The sequence below is a fragment of the Odontomachus brunneus genome, unplaced genomic scaffold, assembly GCF_010583005.1.
Source record: "Odontomachus brunneus isolate Ranch 3 - 2012 unplaced genomic scaffold, Obru_v1 Obru_scaffold_011, whole genome shotgun sequence".
In the NCBI taxonomy this organism is placed as follows: Eukaryota; Metazoa; Arthropoda; class Insecta; order Hymenoptera; family Formicidae; genus Odontomachus; species Odontomachus brunneus.
Window position 1 is genome coordinate 2,669,653 of NW_022639461.1, and position 19,495 is coordinate 2,689,147.

At 43.8% G+C, this 19,495-nt stretch overlaps 1 protein-coding gene across 10 annotated transcripts in view; it reads left to right on the forward strand.

Annotated features, from left to right (window-relative positions):
• LOC116840792 (Down syndrome cell adhesion molecule-like protein Dscam2) overlaps positions 1-19,495 on the forward strand; it is a 123,635-nt gene that overhangs the window by 83,685 nt on the left and 20,455 nt on the right. For 8 of the 10 annotated variants that reach the window (XM_032807980.1, XM_032807978.1, XM_032807984.1 and 5 more), the window contains 3 exons: positions 882-1,301; positions 13,443-13,562; positions 17,819-18,004. In XM_032807980.1, coding sequence (XP_032663871.1) covers positions 882-1,301; positions 13,443-13,562; positions 17,819-18,004 — 726 coding nt within the window. Of the gene's footprint in view, positions 1-881; positions 1,302-4,869; positions 5,227-13,442; positions 13,563-17,818; positions 18,005-19,495 lie in introns of all 10 variants that reach the window. The other 2 variants (XM_032807983.1, XM_032807987.1) reach the window with 1 other exon arrangement.

The following is a 19,495-nucleotide window of genomic DNA, read 5'->3' on the forward strand; positions in this document are numbered from 1 at the left end:
TGCAGAGCTTGTTATACGGATTGTCGGTAAGCTGAATATCCCGCCGCGGCGGTGCGCCCGTCCGCGCGGCGTCCTTTCGTTTAAAATTGCACACGTTATTTCCCCTTATATTTCCCCGCAGTCGATCTATCGACACAGTACTGAACGATCCCGCGTCCCGGGAGCGTCCTACGTCGCGATACCGCATACGACAGATTCGAGTCCGTCTTATTCGATCACGGACGGGGTGTCCTCTTCCGGCGAAGGACTTCTAATTGGAAGAAATGTGATGAACTAAAGGGGAAATGAAACGATCAAGGAACTGAAAGGGACGATAAAACGTATCCCCGACTTTTCGGTTCGCGCGTCCACGGAGTGGACGTGACAGACGCAATTTTAGACCTCAGACCGACGGTATTTCTCTCCATCAGAGAGCCACGTTCTTCTGTCGGCTGATGCGCGCGAGCTGCTCCTGACTCGAACGTCAGGACCGCAGACCTGAGCGAAGGAGAGCGATCGATTAATCTCGTCGTTATCGTCGAATCACGCTTGATTTCTGACGTATGCCGTATCGGACGGAGTTGCTTTTCCCTTATCCGCCGCGCTGCTGGATCGCTGAAAAATTGCTTCTCACTCGAGGCGCATCCGGCAACGCGGAGCGACGGTCACGACCGTTCTCACCGATCCTCCTTCTCCCCCTGCCCCCTTCCAACCCTTGCCTTCTCTCTTTCTCTCTCTCTCTCTCTCTCTCTCTCTCTCTCTCTGTCTCTTTCTCTCTTTTTGCACACACATATCTGTCCCGCACTCACACATACGCACACGATCCCGACGAACGTCGCGATTCTCTAGTGATCTCTGAACTGCTTTGATGGAATGCCACCTTGTCTGTATTGTTCTTTCAGTGCCACCTAAAATCACGCCTTTCAGTTTTGCTCGCGATTTAAACGTAGGGGACCGTACTAGCGTACAGTGCGTAGTCGTGACCGGCGACCTACCACTGACGTTCACGTGGCTCAAAGATAACGTCCCGATAGAGACGGTCAGGACGTCGCAGGATGCGCCGTCGAGCAGCCGCGGTCGGTCGCCGGCCAGTCCCGGGGACGCGCTCAAGGGGCCCCCCAAGCGGGGCCCCACCATGACCGCCGCCGGCGCCGGGCATGACGAAGCGTCCCAGAGAAAGAGCATTACCATCCGGCAATATGACGCTTTTACCAGCGCCCTGAGCATTAGCACGATCGCACCCGCGCACAATGGCACGTACACCTGTCGCGTGACCAATGGCGCTGCAACCGTCGCTCATTCTGCACTCCTTCACGTCAACGGTAAACGCACACCGTTGGTGTAATTATACGCCCGTGTTCCGGAATCTCGATGTCCTCTTGCTTCCCCAGCCTGCCGTTTCTTTCGTCTTCCTCACTCCTCCTCGTTTCCTCTACTCTGTAGTCTTTTTTTTCTTTTCCTCATTCTCTCTCTCTCTCTCTCTCTCTCTCTCTCTCACCTCTTATCTCTCCATTTTCTTATTTCTCTCTCGTGTCGCGCGTAACACGATCGAGAGAGAAAGAGAGAGAGGAGCGCGTCGACGTTCCTGGCGTCGAGCTTACTACAGCATCGCATTTCGGAACACGGCACTGGTCGGTGCTCATCGGGATGCCAACGACGGCAACGACGACGAGGGACACGTCGACGACGGGTGGATTCGCGCCACGTCTCGCGGAATAAGGTCGCGCCGGCAGAGCGAGGATTGTCATTGAGATTCGCGAGAGCCGAGGCGTGGGTAGTAATAGGGCCGGACTGGCAATTTTCCAGTTCGTTGGCTGGTACGGGGCGATGGAAAGTAACTGATTGATCGGCACGTAGGGATACACCGGTGGCCACGTTTGCATCGCGCCGCGACGCTTCGCACGATCGATCAATCAGCGGCACCGACTTCGCGATGCGTACCGTAATCAATTTTATTTCATCTCGGCTGAGAAAGAAGCTCGCCGATGACGCTCGCCATGGGATCGCGCTGTCGACGTAGCTTCACGCCGTCCGCGAAAAAGGAAGAGCTCGCTTTTCGCGAGACAGATCATGTCGTTCATATGTCGTCGTTGGCATGTCGCTCGAGTACCGACTGGGTTTTGGCTCGTAACCACGATGATCTCCGATCGGAGTATCAAGATCGGACGATCCGAGATCATCCGATACGGCCGTTTCTGCTACACGCTAGTCCAAGGTGCACGCATGCCAGCACGTCGCGTCGGTGGTCGTACTCGGGGATCCTCCTCGGAGGGCAGTCGGAGGCTGAAGACCCGCGAACGTCCCAGAACGTCACCGATTCCGCGTGTTGTCGGCTTTCTTTCGAATTACTTTCGATCTCTGTATCGTTCTCTCTTACCTTCGATCTATCTCGTCCTGCACGCCGTTCTCTTTGCACGCCATTTGCACGCTTTGATCGAATTCTCCTGCAACCACTGTCGGTGCCTGTGTATTATACCATACACTCTTGGCAATGCCTTTGACTCTCGTATTAGCATAACGCGAGCGGATCAGAGCTGTACTTGTCCAACTCACGTCGTCCTTGCCTCCGGATATGCGTGAGTAGACATTCTTCGAGCAACTCTGGCAGAGGCGCATATGTATGAGACACCGATATATGCCGAGAGAAAAATACCAGAATCTATATAAATGATTCCTGAAGACATACGCAAAGGACACTAGAGATTGCGGGTTGGCCATTTATGGCGCTTAGCCGCTCACACGTACATACTTGTTGCAGTATGTACTATTTAGGCACGACGTACTTACCTGCGACATCGAGATGCGGGGGTTGCAAGAGGCAGGGCAGCTGGATCTCACGCAACAAGGTGCGCGGGACAGACTCTCGTTCGATAAGACTCGAATCTCGGTGTCGCAGCGAGATCGTAAAGTTATCGTCAAGTTCGTACTGGTTTTCCTATTCGCACAGGTGTATGCATCGTTCAGCATTGATATCCGAGAGACACGTAATGTTTTTGACTGAGTATTACATTTCACTACTATACTTGCTCCCAGTACTTTTACACACCCACACGTACATATATACATACACACTTGCATAAGCACGCACACATATGCGCACACACTCACATAAACACAAATACACACATGCACACGTAAACGCGCACATAAACGCACACATACACACACATGCACATGAAAATAGCTGTAACGACATTTCTACGATCCCGTAGGAGACTCGTGTAAACGTTTTGTATTTTACGAATGACTCATTTACTCTGTTACTCATTGTGTTGTATGGTATCACGTTTTGAGCGGTAATGACGAAGTCTCATCATTTTATTAATGTAGCCAAGGTTTTTTATGATGATGTGTTTAAGCTCGAGGTATATATATCATCTATGATTTGTGTAACGTCGTTTTCATCATCACTATATTGTTACGATTATTATGGAGATACTGTAGTGATATATCTGTACACGAGACGGGCATATATTCGACGCGAGAGATCTCTGACAATTCCGGCCAAGGTTTCCGTTTGTTCCTTACGCGTTTCGCATATGCGAGCTTTGATACGATGTGTCAAAGCGGGCCTGTGGAGACGATGATCGGCGCAGGCAGCTTCAAAGAAAACGCGGGAGGGGAAGAGAAAAGCAGCGCGCGAATCAACGCGAACCTGAAATGGAAACGCGTCGCTCTGCAAGACACGCTCGGAACAGAGATCCCCCGCGGCGCATAGTTTTGACTGCGCACTTGAAATTTTGTCTGTCCGGTAGGGCTCGGTAAGTAAGTCTGCGATACGCAACTGGAAAATGAAATGAAAAGGAGAACGAATGGGGGGTACGTCACGATACGTGGATGACGGAAGGAGAAAACGCGAGGTTGTCTGACGGGTTGAGCGGTCGTTATGGCGCATCTCGGCCAGGATCGCGTACAAATGACTCCGTCGCGATGCGCGCGTTACGTCTCGCAAGGAGATTCGCCCTCGCGGAAGAGGTGGAGGACGCACAGGTGGAGGCTGCGCCGGCAGTGCCACGAAAGTTTCTCGCTGCGACATTCGCCGGAAACACAGTTTGTGCCCTTCTTCCCGCTGGGCGCGGCCAAGGGGGTGCGCGCGGAAGACGCAGGGGAGGGGGGTGCTCGCCGGAGACGAGCTTATTTCTAACTTCACCGGCCAGTCTCCTCATAAAGACACATTGGCCGACATTAACAGTTATGCTCGCTCGTAAATGTTCATTTCCCGGAGCTACACAGCGTGCACGCGCTATACCAGCGCTATACGCCGCCGCCCCGATATTTATGGCCGAGTCGCAATTTTGCGCGCGGCGCGCCTCGCACCTGTCCTTCCTGCGCTTCTGGCGAGCGCACGCGGCGTACTGCTGCTGCTGCGGGGGAAATCACGCGGCGGAATGGATCGAAACAAATGGGAGAGCGGTTATCGGGCTTCCGCGATTCCGCCGCAGATTTCTCCGACGCGTGCTACCGCTGCCGCTGTGTCGTTGCTGCCAAACAACCGGAAAAATGGACCACGGCGACCACGCGAGCGTGCGCCGTCCCTGTCCGACCAGATCTAACGTTGTGATCAAGGGACAGGGGGAGACACGAAAGCAGGTGTCCTCTTGGGCGCCTCTCATCGGTGTGATATACAGCAGCATGCGCATACATATACGCGCACAGCCGTATACACATACATACACACACACACACACACATGCCCACACATATATATACACATATACGCGCAGGTCCTCTTTGCGTCTCGCAATCGCGAATCGTGCGTACATCAAAGTCCGAAAGACGCAAACTCGATCGGTCTTAGCGAGCTACTAAGGTGCTTAGGTGCGGTAATGCCGGCGCACTAGAGAGAAGAGCTATAACATACACTATTATCATCACACGTAACGTTTATAGTTCCGCCGCTGATCTCGCCGTTTTATTTCGGACACGATGTGATGGAGGGGATGCGGACACAGCTTATGTGTACGGCGAGCCAGGGTGACCAGCCGTTCAACATCACGTGGTTGATGGACGAGAAACCGATTCAGGTCAGACCGAGTGACGGTACATCGGTGTCGTCGGTCCAGACCGGTGCCGGGTTCACCGCCGCCGCCGTCGAGACCAGCAACGGCATACAGATAAGCGACTATCCGCCGTTTTCCAGCATCCTGGCGATAAATAGCGTCAGCGCTAGCCACAGCGGCAACTACACGTGCCAGATCAGCAACATCGCTGGCCTGGCCGAGCACTCAACCAGCCTCTCAGTCGTTGGTTGGTGTCCTGAGAAAACTGACATGGTAGTCGTAAGAACTATGTACATAATGCGTCCGCAATAACCACCTTCCTTTTCTCTCTATCTTTCCCTTCTCTTTCTCTCTCTCTCTCATTTTGTCTCTCTGTCTCTCTCTCTATCTATCTTCATCTCTCTATCTTTCCTTCTCTCTACTCACTATTTTTTCGCAATTCTGTGTCCCTCTTCTCGCATAAATTGTGCGTACACACACGTGTATACATGCGTATATACACGCGTACACGTATATATACATGTGTATACACGAGTGTTACAATCTGTATTATGGCGCGGAATTCGGGGAGATGTCGTGCAGGGTTTAGACGATACCTTTTTTATTTAATCCATCTCTGTGTCTATCTCTTTTTCTCTCTCCCGATTTTTCTATCCTCCTGTCTCTCTCTCTCTTTCTCTCTTTTATCCTTACTCTCTCACTCTATCACCCGGCCGACTTTTTCCTGAGCCGTTGATGATGTCCCTTGAGAAGGGACGGCGCGATACGGGTCCCCATTCGCCGATCGTAATCTTATACGTTAGTGTCTGATTTCGCCAATTTGAGACACCGCTCCTCATCCTGGAGAAAAAGTCTCGTCGTTTGATAGCGTGAGCTTGATAAATCTTGAAAACTCTTATCCGGCTCCCCTTTTCTTTTTTGGTGCAAGTTAAGACGCTCGTAAGACACTTCTGAAACTAACGAGCTCCATGAAATTATACGCACATACATTTCTCTATCTCCTTCTCGCGGAGTGTAAGAAGAGTGTTATTTATTTCAAGGTTCTTGATTTCATAATCTCTCCATTAAAACATTTCAATTTTACAAATATATATCTCCAGCGCACATAATTCTATCTGTGCGTTATAATATCGTATTACAAACGTATGTGTCACGGTACTGTCGAACATCTCGACATTTTCGTCGATATCCATTTCAGAATAGGAACATGAGGAATGGGAGATCTCACAATTATAATTAGCTTTACCGAATCTAGTCGTTTAGTTAATCTAGAAAGTCAGGATAGCAATCAAGCAGACGGAAAATCGGACATAGCGTGATATCTATTTTGAGGATTAATTGTTAATGGGTTTCGCCGAATTACGCTCCTAATGAAATATATGTTTCATTTATTTTCATCATCGCGGTCTCTCCAGATTTTCAACGAAACGGAGAGGTGAACATCAAAAGATTCTCTATAACTTCCATATTCCGAGTCGAAATTCTGGTTCTATATTGATCCTGCAAATTTCATTAAACTTGAAAGTGGAGAATCTCAAGGTATATATATAATATTATATAAATGCTTATTTAATTAGGAAGCTATTAATTGCATCACTTACTCTCAACTGTAGATAGAATATTTTACAATTAATAAAAATATTAAATAATCTAATAGACATTAATAGATAAATAGATCAATCAAATAACAAACTTGTTCTTCTCTCAGAGTCTCTTTATTATTATTTTCCGTTGACGTTGAACATATTAATAGGACTTAAAGATTCAAACAGGTAAAAAGGAAAAGATTGTAAGCTTCTTAGCCGACTACCGGCTGCATCCTGCGTCCTGTATTCCGTCCTGGAATCAGCTCTTGGTTGTCTTCGTAATCTGAGACCCTTAATAATACACACGAAAATATGAATCGATCGAAAACGTCGCGTTAATTAGTCGTTAACTAGTAATACGTTAACTAGTAATGCTTGTCAACTATTGCAAGCGGCACCTGTCGCATGTAATCGTCTTGATAATTTAACAATTCAATCTCATTGTTTGTAGTGTACGTTCGGAGTGTTTTGAGAACGTTGATTGTTGTGATTTCTCGATCCCCGGGCGAGACGAATGGGAGGGGATACGTTTACTCTTTTTGCCTATTGTTTTGGTTTCGCAGGTCGCGAAGGCACTTGGCTGTATTGTCCGTGTGTTATTACGTCTGGAGCCGTCGAACAACGCACATATCGCGACGCGAAGTGTTTGTATTAGTGAGTTATTTAAAATTCCTGTCGGGTGATTGAAACATTTTATTGACTCTTGAGATATTTAATCGGGTTCTCGTCGCTATATCGCGTCAGTTAATATGCGTTTCTTCGACCGAATCGTATCCCACGCGAGTGTCAGTGTCAATGTGTGTCCTGTACTCAGCAAAGCAGCCACAAGTAGGATACTGGATTAGGAAGCCACAGGGCGGGAGGATACAGAACGCTGGCAGCGATATATTATTAGACTCCAGGTGTGTAAAATCATTCATTATACGGAATATTTCGGATTTTAATAGACATTTAATGAACTCATCGAAACTAAATGCACTGAAAAAGCACGGAAATATTTTGATTTTGGAATCTAATCTGGGATCTAACTGGGAATATAATCCAGTATTTATGGTTTGATAATAATTACACGTCAGGAATCTTAAATGATCGTTTTCACGAACTTCCAGTTATACATTAATTTGGAATAATCATTTTATTCAATAAATTAAAATATCTGTTCAAACAACTTAATAATAGTTTGTGAATATAAATTTCAAATTGTGCTCTGAATCAAAGATCTTAACTTACTTCTTATTATATATATATCAGTATTTTCGTGCTGAGAAATTGTTTTTTTAATGATACTCCGTGAAACGTGAATTTAATCTTGAACTCTACCTGCGTCGTTTTCTTTATCTTTAGTCTTATTACCGAATTCAAGTTGTTCAAAATTATTGTTAACATTTATATTGCTATTTTTGTCCTTATTCTTTGTTCCTCACTTCATTCGAATATTAAGTTATCAACGTCGATAAAAAAATTATAACAAAGAGATTGAATCAGAAAGTTTGTCACTAATCATATTAATTGTTTAATAATGGCTCATCTCGCACTTGTGCCATCTGCAGTCACATGAGCAATGCATTGTTCATTGAAATGAAAAATAAAGATTGCAATACGAGGGGTATTGAGATAATCGAATACAAAGTAGTTCTTGAATAGATGTTTCTCTTGGAGGAAGTGGAGTGTACAACTATTTATAGCTTGTACAGCCTGTTATATCTCACGAATCTCTATTGATCCTTCGATAGTATTTGCGAGATTAATGCAGAACCAAAATTTCGACTCAGCCACACTCGATCGATAACGGTGACTGCTCCTAATGCGTATAAAATACGACATGATCGCTAGGCTTTCGACATCTGAAAGCCATTAAAGATTTTCCGGCGCGACTGTCGTGCGCTCGCGTTCGCGCAAAGGAATTTTCTCAAAGGGGGATATACGATCCTTTAACCTTCCGCAAAGTGGGCGAAAGAAGGACTTTATGCGCATAAGAAATTGGAAGACGAATGCATAGAACGGCAGTTTTTCAAAAATAAATATCAAAGAAGCGAGTAATAGGATCGGTAATTGGATATCGCTTTACAGTCGTTAAATGAGAAGGCGAAATTCAACGATTTAAATTTAATGGTTTAATTGGACGCAGCGCGACTGTGGTACTTTTTTCATAAACTCGAGATAAAATAATGAACGACACGAGTAAGACCTTAAAATGCCGCGGCTGCCCTTTGTAAAGCGCGGCGGGCATATCTTGCTGTAATTTATACGTAAAAAACGCAGGACAATTGCGTCCTTGCAGTCATTATACGTGTACGTACCGTCCTTCGAAAACACCGCGGTTACATTACGGGACCTTCGTAAAAAGTCAACCTCTCGCGATGTTTGGCCGCGCTCTGGCCAAATGGAAGGTAATGCGCTTTCAACTTCGCTTTGTATTCATCATGGAGTGCAGTACCGCGAGTGTAGCGCTGCACTCTCTTTCCCCTCCGCGGCTTACGATCAGTACGCAGCTATTCTGCATTTCAATGCGATATTATACATGCCGATATTTTTCGCGTTTGCGTTACTTTTAGTCGTCACTATGTGGTTGCTATGTGGCACTATATCGTATGCCGTTTACATTTGCGGGAGTACCACTTATGTTTGGCCTCAATCCCTGTATTTGAAAACGCGTCATCGATATTTTGCAGTGTCAGCAATGGACGATATAATTTATATGAGATATTTCGAAATTGTAGATAGAATTTAAATAATTAATAGGATATATATGCAAAAGCACAAATGATAATATCCTGAGCCAGGTCAACAAATGAATTATTTTTTAAATATCTTCTTTCTTATTAAGCCAAGCTTTTTGTACGATTATATATCCTGTACAATGATCAGAGAATTTCACAGAGCGTGTAGAACATCAATAACTTACGCGAAGTTTATTTTTAAGCTTTTTCTGTATAATTCTATGAAGTTATATTAATTTCCAGAGATATTGGAACTGAAAAAGAGCTTTAAATAATATTTTTCTTCTTTTTAGGTCTTTCGATTTAATTTATGCTTCTGGTGCATCACAGTAACATTATAATATTATTAATCACAGCTGAGCTTCTAGAATTTCCATTTTAAATTTCATCTCTAAATTTTCCGTGTGACCTGAAAACAGTTGAGTATTGCTGACATAATATAATTACATCTTGAGCGATAATCTAATTAATTTTCATTTTGGAAAATTATTCTATATATAAGAAGCATAGAAGTTTCCGATATCAGTTTAAGTCATCATAACTACTTAGATACGGAAAGATATCGATATTGATCCTTCTGAATTTTCTTTCGTATATAAGAGAGTGTCTCTCTTTCTCTCTCTAAACGTGCCTCTAAATGTTCTTGTAAGCCGATCAGGAGGCTTATAAGTCATATTTAAAGACATTTTTATCGATAAAAGGGAGTTCAGAATAAGAGCCATTGTATCGAGCCACGTTTTCAATCAGTTCGTTGCTGTCGAAGTGGAGTCAATGGCGCTCACTGGTTGCGTCTCAGCCGCGTTATGTCACGCGTTACGTTGAAACGCGGTCCTATCCCCACGCCATAGTCGATTATTCTCATATTTGACATGACTGTGATTAGTCAATTTCTCAAGACTTAGGGCTTAAATCACCTGTTGTAGACCGGAATTAAAGCTTAAGACTTGAGGCTTAGAATCGATATGATTTCTCTAAAAGCCATTCTAAAATTGCGTAAGCGTAATTGTGAACGTAAGAGCCAACCAATCAGAGTGTTTAAGACACTTGTTGTAGAATGGGACCTTAGAGCATGTATATATGGAGGAGGAATTGCGTATTACTCTTGTAGACCAGAAGTGTGTCCAAAATATGTGCTAGAGAGAAAGGTATACATTTCTATTCTTACATTCATCCTTTGCGCATGCGCCAAAATGGGTCAATTGTTGCTGGGCTACAAAATTATTAGTTTCAATATTTTTTTACTTGAATTCTATCAACATTAAAAAATACGAAAAATAGCAAGAGATAAAAATTGTTTATTTTCTTCTCATAAAGCTCGGAGAATTTTTTCAGAATTTTGTATTAACTTTTTGATATTACATTTTCTTGCGTTCTTGCATTTTCTTGAAGTACTAGAAAGTTAATACAAAATTCTGAAAAAATTCTCAGAGCTCTATGAGGAGAAAATAAATAACTTTTATCTCCTGTCAACTTTATAACCTAACCTAACCTGTCAACTTCAACGCATGCGCACAGAGGACGAATAGGATATAGCTTTCTCTTTCGCACACATTTTGGACACACTTTCGTGCCAGCATTCCCCCTCCATGTATACATGTTCTAAGAATGGGACTCAGCTGAGCTCACACGTGACCGCTCGATCACGCGGTCGTTCACTTCGCTTATTACGCTTGGCCGTACTTATTACGCTCGGGTAGTACTACTTGCGTTCGAGCGTACCGCTTGTATCTGGCCGTACTACTGTCCGCGTGTGAGACATTGAATTCAAAGGAAGCAGTTCGGCGAAAATACCCATTAACTTGTCCTCATTCACTGCTGGAAAGATATTTTTAGCACGTGAACGCGTCAGAGAAGGGCGAAAAACGGTATACAGACCGGTAAGTTCGATTTCAAAATTGCCGTGTCGCGCTACATTTAGAGCAATACCTGGCACGGTGCCGCCATATCCCGATTTATTTCGTTCGTCCCCGAAGGATGATGGAACTTTCATTTGCCGTTGTAAATCGAGGAAGCGCGTGGCACGCAGACAAGTGTAAGACGCTTCGAGAGATGACACACGGAATCGTGCACACGAGAGATGTATCGCCGACTTTACTTCTGTGCATGCTCGTCAATTTCCATTCTTTATGTTTCTTTTGTTTTTTCTTATTATTATTATGTTTTTTGAAAGATCGTTCATATTTGGTCAGGTCATCGATTCTGTTCGTTTTGTCGCGAATTTTTAACGTGCGAGATATCGACGACTCTCGATGAACAGAGTTATTCAGCGTACGCAGCCGATTCCAGAGTCGTTGATTCGACGTGCCGGTAAGGCTTATAAAGATGCACCGACTTCCTCTTTGTCGTGCTCTTCTCGTATTATACGTTTTCGCCATTGAGCAGCATCGCAGCTGAAATTGACGTAGGCCTCGAAATTACGATTCCAGTTCGTAGAAGTATTTCACGTGTTGAGATTTTTGAGAGGACATTTCGCGAATGTACACTAGGTAGAGTATCCGTAGCGTGTTGATATATTCGAGACGTTGTGCTAATGCAAATGCAACGATTGTCTATGACGGGTGTGAAGCATGCATTCGCGTAGTTAACGTTTCTCTGGTTACAATTTCCCTTTTTACGAAAGCGACTTGGAATGACGATGGAAGAATGTAAAAGTGATACCTCCTTATATTATACTACGTGTCTCTCTCTCCATTTTTTTGTATCACGGTACAATATGTCACGGTATCGTTTGCGTCGTTGTCAGTTGTCTGGAAAGCATTCTCTATTACATCGATCTTTTATACGGCTCTCTATTTACTTGGAATGTTGCTTGCGTTGTTACGTTCTTTATGATAATGACGATCTTGCATTCTTGCATGACATTACGTTCCAATATTCGTACTGTTATGTGTATATTATACTCTTTTTCGACATATTTGCAGTTTGATTGGTAACTAACTATACTCACACGTAACTGAACGGACGATTTTTCAGTTGGGATACGTTTCTCTTCTCCTTTCACATGTATATTTTTCTTCTTGTATGTTCTATTCATCATTTACGCGTGCGTTTTTCTTTAACCCGAATAATTTCTCACTGTCACGAGTAAAGAATAAAAGTAAAGAAGAAAAGGAACAATGTGCACGTTATTCTTTTCGTTTCTGACATTCTTCTCGTCGAATTATTATATTTCCTTGACGTTTAACAATGCCTGGAGTATTGACGAAATTAACAGTGTAGTTGAGTACATACGGGAAGATCCGTTCTCTCGTTTGTTTTCCATATATATTTACATACATATACATGACATCGTCAATTCAAGTAATTTAGCCGTAGCGTTCATGAGTTTTTCGTAGCGTGTAACATTATTGCAATTTTTCAGCGAGTAATCGCGTAAGTATACAAACCATTCGTATAGCTGAGAGAAAGAAAAAAATAAAGATGCATGCGTTACATATACAATTATCGATACTAGAGAGAAACATTGATTTATCCATCGCCGCTGGTGTCCATCGTCGCTCGAGCCGTAGTGAACTATTGATCGAATTTCTGGTCAACGTACGTGTAGCGTATGACTGTTCAAGTAAATAACCTGTCACATCATACATTTTTACAGCAGACAGATAAAAGATAAAATCACGACTGGACCATAAAGTGAAAATCGATATCGCTCGATGGTTTTTACGCGAAATATCGTCCAGAGGAAATGAGGTAGAATTGCGGTGTTTGGGGGCTGAATCGGCCGCAGAGCATTGTCCCCGATATTTCAGATAAAATTGAAAGGAATCCGCGATAAATTCGTGTTAACGCGAAGGTTACGCACATTCGCACCGCACATTCGAGCCGACAATCTCTCAAGTTCATTATTGTATACGGCGCGCTGGATTAAATTTGGGAAATTCTCGCGATATTCGCGCGCGCGCGCGCACACACACACACATATAATCGTGACACACAGACACTGTCCCCGATGATCGATACTGATTATTTAACGGCGTTGTATATCTTCGACACTGACGTAACTGCGCGCCGCCGGTAGTGTAATTTCGAGGCAGTCATTCCGAGCTGCCGTGAAACGGGACGAGCGACGACGGAAACGAGGAGGCGTCGAGTAAGATTCTGACGGATACGAATTCGCGCGACTGGAAGATTTTAAGCCAATCGGTTCGTATTTTTAGTACCTCCGAAGTGGACCGTGGAACCTATCGACCAGAACGCGGTTGTAGGTCACGGCGTCTCCATCGCCTGTCAGGCCGAAGGATTCCCCATTCCGACTGTGACTTGGAAGCAATCTATCGGTAAGTCACGACTCCTTAAAGGTGGGATCCTGGCGAGGAAACCCGACCCTTCTCTCTCTCTCTCTCTCTCTCTCTCTCTCTCTCTCTCTCTCTCTATCTATCTATCTCTCTATGTATCTATATATTTCTCTCACTCCTTGCTGGCATTACCTAGGGATGTATTACATCCTCGGCATACGACGAGAAATAGGAGCGTTCAATCGCAACTGATCTTTGTAAACATATAGAAGCTTGATACTCTCTCTCCTTCTCTTTTCCGTCCTGACATTTCGTGGGCAAACAGTTGAACCGTTGCGCTTTCATTTTTTCAATAATCAACGTCGCAACTGTGTGCATTTATGTGTTACGTGTCGTACAGCGAATCCTAGTTGTTGGCGTAAGAATTAAGATAATAAGATGCAGTTTAGTATCACCTCACTTCGTACCGACCCGCGAATGTAGCGTCATCAAGTTCGCGATTGTTACTACATCTTCCAACAAACGCTGTCCCGCGCTTTTACGCTGATTGTGCGAGAACTTTGTTTGCGGGCGTTGCGTAATTTTCATTAAGTCGCGACGCGGCGGGGCTCATCGACGGCGGGAAGAAGGACGCGCGGGGGAGCAGTAATCAATCACAAATTTCGCTGAATCGCCAGTCTCGACGGATCGCGCGCGCAGTCAGAAATAAGCTCTTACCCTCTGACGATAGAGACGTGTAATTAGTTTCATCAATTCGCTGATCGTGTACTCGACGCAGCGCACTTTGCGAGGGGAATTTCATTCTTTTCTCTCTCCCTCCATTCCCCTCTGCAATTCCGACTTCGCTTTACCGCGAACTGCATTTTTCGCCGTTTATTCCGATTTTATTTTTCGCAGCCAATCATCCCCCGCCCATGGGGCTGCGTTGGATTACAAAAAAGCGCCTCGTATGTCTCGGCGCGATGCAGTTACATCAAAGTGATGAGATTGTTATCATGTTCCGGAATACTTTGGTTGATTTTAATTAACTGCAGCAAACAGGCGCGCGACCGTGCTTATTCGCAAAACGCTCGAGCTGGTTGCGCAATCGTGTTACGCGAACATCCCTGCCGCGTTATAACGTCGACGCTTCCGTTTCCGCTTATCGACGACACGTGTCTTCGCGGCCTGTTAACGACAAATCTCGCGCCTCGCCCGCAAAAATATATATCGAGAGGCACAAAACGCTCGACAGCGTTTCCACGTTATTTTTCTTCGATAGACCGTTGCGCGCGAGCTGTTTTATATACCGCTCAAATATTAATCCTTCAACTTCTCCTCGCTGCTCGCGCAAACATAGTCGCCCGAAGTTACCGCGGAAAAACAGCAGATTTCGCGTGTATATTTATGTTTTTCATCTTTCACCATATATCGGGAGGCACGTCGGGAACCATTGATCCGCTGTCGAGCGATGCAGCGCCATGCAGATATCAACGTCGAGCGCGAAAAAAGGAAGGTACGTCGCGCGCCGGAGGAAGACGTCCCGCTGCGACTCGTATTACGGGCGAATAAGTATAGAACGGGATGTAACGTATGAAAGTCCGTTCGCCGTTGGACCGGATGAATGTAATTCTCGCTCGGTCGGGAATGCTCTTAAGCATCGCGCGGCTACCATAAGTTTTGACAAAATATAATTTCTCGCGGGAATTGCGCGAAAAGACTGATTACTCAAAAGCAACGCTTTCAAAGTGTTCGGTTTACCTTGCCTCGTAGGAGCAGGAGGAGAAGAAGGAGGTGGGAAGAGCAGGTGGGCGGGGATGGGAGGGGAGGGATTGGAAGAGTTCTCGCGAAGTAAACCGTTACCGTTTGCAGGTACATGGAGATGCTATATACTTTGGTGCATTTCCCATCCTTTCCGCCGTTTATTTATGAAAAGATAGAATAAGCGAGTAAAGTCTACGCGGGAAAAGGCGTTCGCAAATATGCGCTCCGCGTGCTCGTATTTAGCTTTCAGCGCGTTACATCACGGAATCGCTCGTACGGCCCGTGCATTCAGACATTTTAGCATTTACGAAATTTTCTCCCGCGCCGCCTCGCGCAATTTAAGTTTGTGTACGGGACGCGCGGTAATGGACGTTCGCACACACATTTCGCCGAGTAAGACAATATTTTTTCATACTTTTCGCAGTTGTTAAAGTTTCCAAAGTTTGCAAGGTGCCTTGCATTAAGGCAAAGTTTATCTGAAATTAGCCCTAGAATAAGGCTCGTGTATTGTTCGCTCAAGGAACGTAAGGCGAGAGTGTCCCAGTTAGTGACAGCATTGTTTCTTCTTTTTAATGAATCAGTTAATACGGCTCCGTATTTATTTGAAAAAAAAACATGTAATATTTTACATTTTATGGAGTGCAATTTTCGTAGTTAATTCATATATGTCTTTAATCGACACTAGAACATTTATTAGTGACCTGAATAAGCCTGAATAAATATAAACTGAATGAAAATAACATGTAATTTGTAAATTTTGTTTTTTGTAGAATTAAAAAATAGCATTAATAGCTGACCTCCAGAATTTATTAAATAATACAAATGTAAGCCATTAATCCCAGTTAGTTCTATATACTAGAGAGAGCCATCGAGAATTGGGGCAAACAAAAACAGATCTAAAAGATAGATAGATATATTTGGTTGACATGCTGTTTTTATCTGAGTGATTGATTGGTTACATCATAGCTAAAAATGTTAACTTAAGTGTATATTCTATTTATGCTTTGCTCTGTATTCTAAACTCTTCATTAATAAAAATATCTATAAAAATAGTTTCTAAGTTTTCTGATTAGTTACAAGCCACTTTTAGAGATTTTTATTAGTAAAAGGAAGTTTAGAATACGAGAAACATATGTTTTTAGCTATTTACCAAGCGAGGCAATTTTACCACCAAACCTATTTATCTTTTTTCTTTTGTGTACAATAAGTCTGTTTGATTTAACTTCATCTAGCGCCAGTTTCTATATTTTCACACAGAAGAAAAAGTGCAATACGTGCGCAATACGATGGCTCTCTCCAATATGGATTGCCCATAAACCGCCATGTTTAAGTCAGCGATAGGTTAGTAATGCATTCATGATACTGTGCCGACTTGTAATATCCGAATATAATAATTACTCTTGTCATATTTTTATTAATCAATCTATATATTTCTTTATTTTGACGATGAGAGATTATTCGATCTAATTAGCACATTTACTTTATGTCACCAATTGGGACGAAACTAAACTGTCGTGTCACTAAATGGTACATCACTTTTGAGAAAACATTATGAATAAAGTAGAATCTTCCGACAAATCAGAAAAATATAACACAACTAATATCCGAAATATTCAAGCTTTTCAACAAAATTTACTTAAGGCTCTGCTATTTCTGGGGCGGCCATATTGGATTGATGACGTCAGAAGCGAGAAATGACATACCGAAAAATAATTATGTTTTATTGCTTTATTTTTGACCTTTCTCTGAAGAATCAAATATTTTCCTAATTTTGAAACTTGTGAAAAGTGCAACAAACTCAAATATCTGGCTGATATATCACGTAGCATCGTAAAATAATTCCTGAAATAATAGTACATTTTTCGGCTGTCACGGTGGTTTGAAAGCTGAGATACTAGCTTGTGTAAACATAAATTTAATGAACATTAATTTCTCGATTCTCACAATTTATCATCAGTATCACTGAATTTGCTGCATATTTCACAGCTATGAGGATCACGATAATATACACAGTTCACGGAGAAACTGCAAAATAACGCGATAAAATGCAATTATTTTTCCGAAATGTCAATCAAGGCCTAGCGTGACCCTGACCTAGTGTTAGCCAATCAGCTATGCTCACACGGTTATTTCGTGTTCTCGACACTACTAGGCGCCACCGTCAACTTTGACTTTCTACGCGGAGATAGCAAAGCCTTAACTTTTTTAACACGTATATTATTAATCAATTTATTTTCACGATAAGATTCACTAATTGGAACGTTTATAATTTACGCCATATAATCGATCGCGGTTCTATTTGTATCTCGAAAACGTTACGAAAGCTTATTTTCGGCGACGTTACGAAAGCTTATTTTCGGCGACTAAATCACGTGCACGTACACAGCGCTCGTTAGAGCGATGTGTGAGAGTATTATGTGCCGAATTTGAATTTTTAGCCTGCGCACGGAACTCGAACGCGGGTCCTCGCAGGGCTCGTAAAATGCAGACAATAATTTTCTTGGACGTGCCTATTATGCGAAGACATAAAGATGTATGTATCCTCGTGCATTTAGGTGAAACTCCGGGTGACTCCGGGTATAGGGAGCTCGGATACGGTGGCACGGAAGGCACCGGAGTGGCGAGAAATGGATCTTTGGTGATCCCGCGGGTATCGCGAGATCATGCCGGATTCTATATATGCCAGGCGAGCAACGGCATCGGGCCCGGCCTCAGCAAGCTCATTCGGCTAACGGTTCATGGTAAAATATTCACGTAACCTCGAGTTACCGGCGTCTGGATCCGAGCTGCTAGTGTCCTGGCGGATGTCTGGGATTCGGGTTGCGCCGGATCGGAATTTATCTCCGCTGATCGAAGGAAGCTTCGGCGTCGCGCGTCGCGTCGCGAGTGCGAAAAACGAATACGTCGACGAAAAAAATGTCCTCATGGCGCGGCACGTCGATGTCTTCCCGAGCACGTCGATATTATCCCGCGTAGAAAAATCTCCGGGAAAGACTGATCGCTAACCAGAGACTCGCCAGTTTTTGCGCGGAATTTTTCTTACATAGCACACACGGAGAGAAACTTACAGTTTTGTCGTTTTCATACAAACTCTTTTCAATTTTACCATGCTTTTAGTAGTACAGGAATAGACTCTGCCACAGTAAGGTTTATCTTGCCAAGGAACGTATTAAATTTCGCTGGAAACATTGCGAGTGTTTTCATATCATATTTCAGTTTCTGAAATATAAGAAGCATAGGCGAAATGAAAGAATAGTGAATTATTGCAGAATGTTGATCTTTTCCTCGGTCACAAAACCCTATAGTAATTTTTACTTCTGCTCGTAAAGTTCTCTTCGTGTGGCTGTTCAGAAACTGGCTAAGAAAATGCTAGCCAGAAACGAGCTAAGGAAAAATGACGATTAAAAATAAAGCTACAACTATCTCAATAATGAATGAGTTTCCACGCGTGAAAAGATTGTTTCTTCTGAAACGCGGCTTATACTTTATATTGCCTATTGAGTAATAAAATCTTTTGAATTTTACAGCATTTTGTAATGTAAAATCGACATTGGTTAGAAATTAGCAGACTAGCATCAGAGTTTCTGGTCAGTTACTGGCCAATTATTGATTCATTTGCCACTCGGCATCTTTGACGTATTAATAGGAAGACGAGCGAGGGATAAGAGAGTGCGCTCGCGAGGCAGAAATTTATTATCGTTATTGCATACAGTATATATAAATACAGGCGGTGAAACGTGATGCGACAGTCATGAATTTAATAAATTTGTTAATTTGAATTTGCACGGTATGTCCGCCAGAAATTCAATAGCATTACTACAATATTCGTCACTGGATAATTGCTTCGCATCACTGGATGAAGGCATCTCTCTCTCTCTGTCTCTCTCTCTGCGACGTGTGTGTGTGTGTGTGTGTAGTTGCGTGCATGCTTATGTCCACACACACACACACTCACGCGCGCGCTTGTTCCAGGTATCATCGGTACGGCGATAATTGATCTTCCTTTTTTTCGGCCAAAAAACTCAATGGCGCGTGCAACAAAGCGCGTAATTCTGTAAAATGAACGCGGAAAGAGCGGGAGATTTCGCGTTAAGAAAGTTAAATCGTTCCTCCCTCCGTTCGCCGTTGTTGTCGTTGTCGTCGTCGTCGTCGTCGAGAGGGACTCTCGCCGTCCCGGCGAGTCGCGAGGACAGAATTCGTTTCGTCTCCTTATTTCGCGTCCTAGGCGAGAT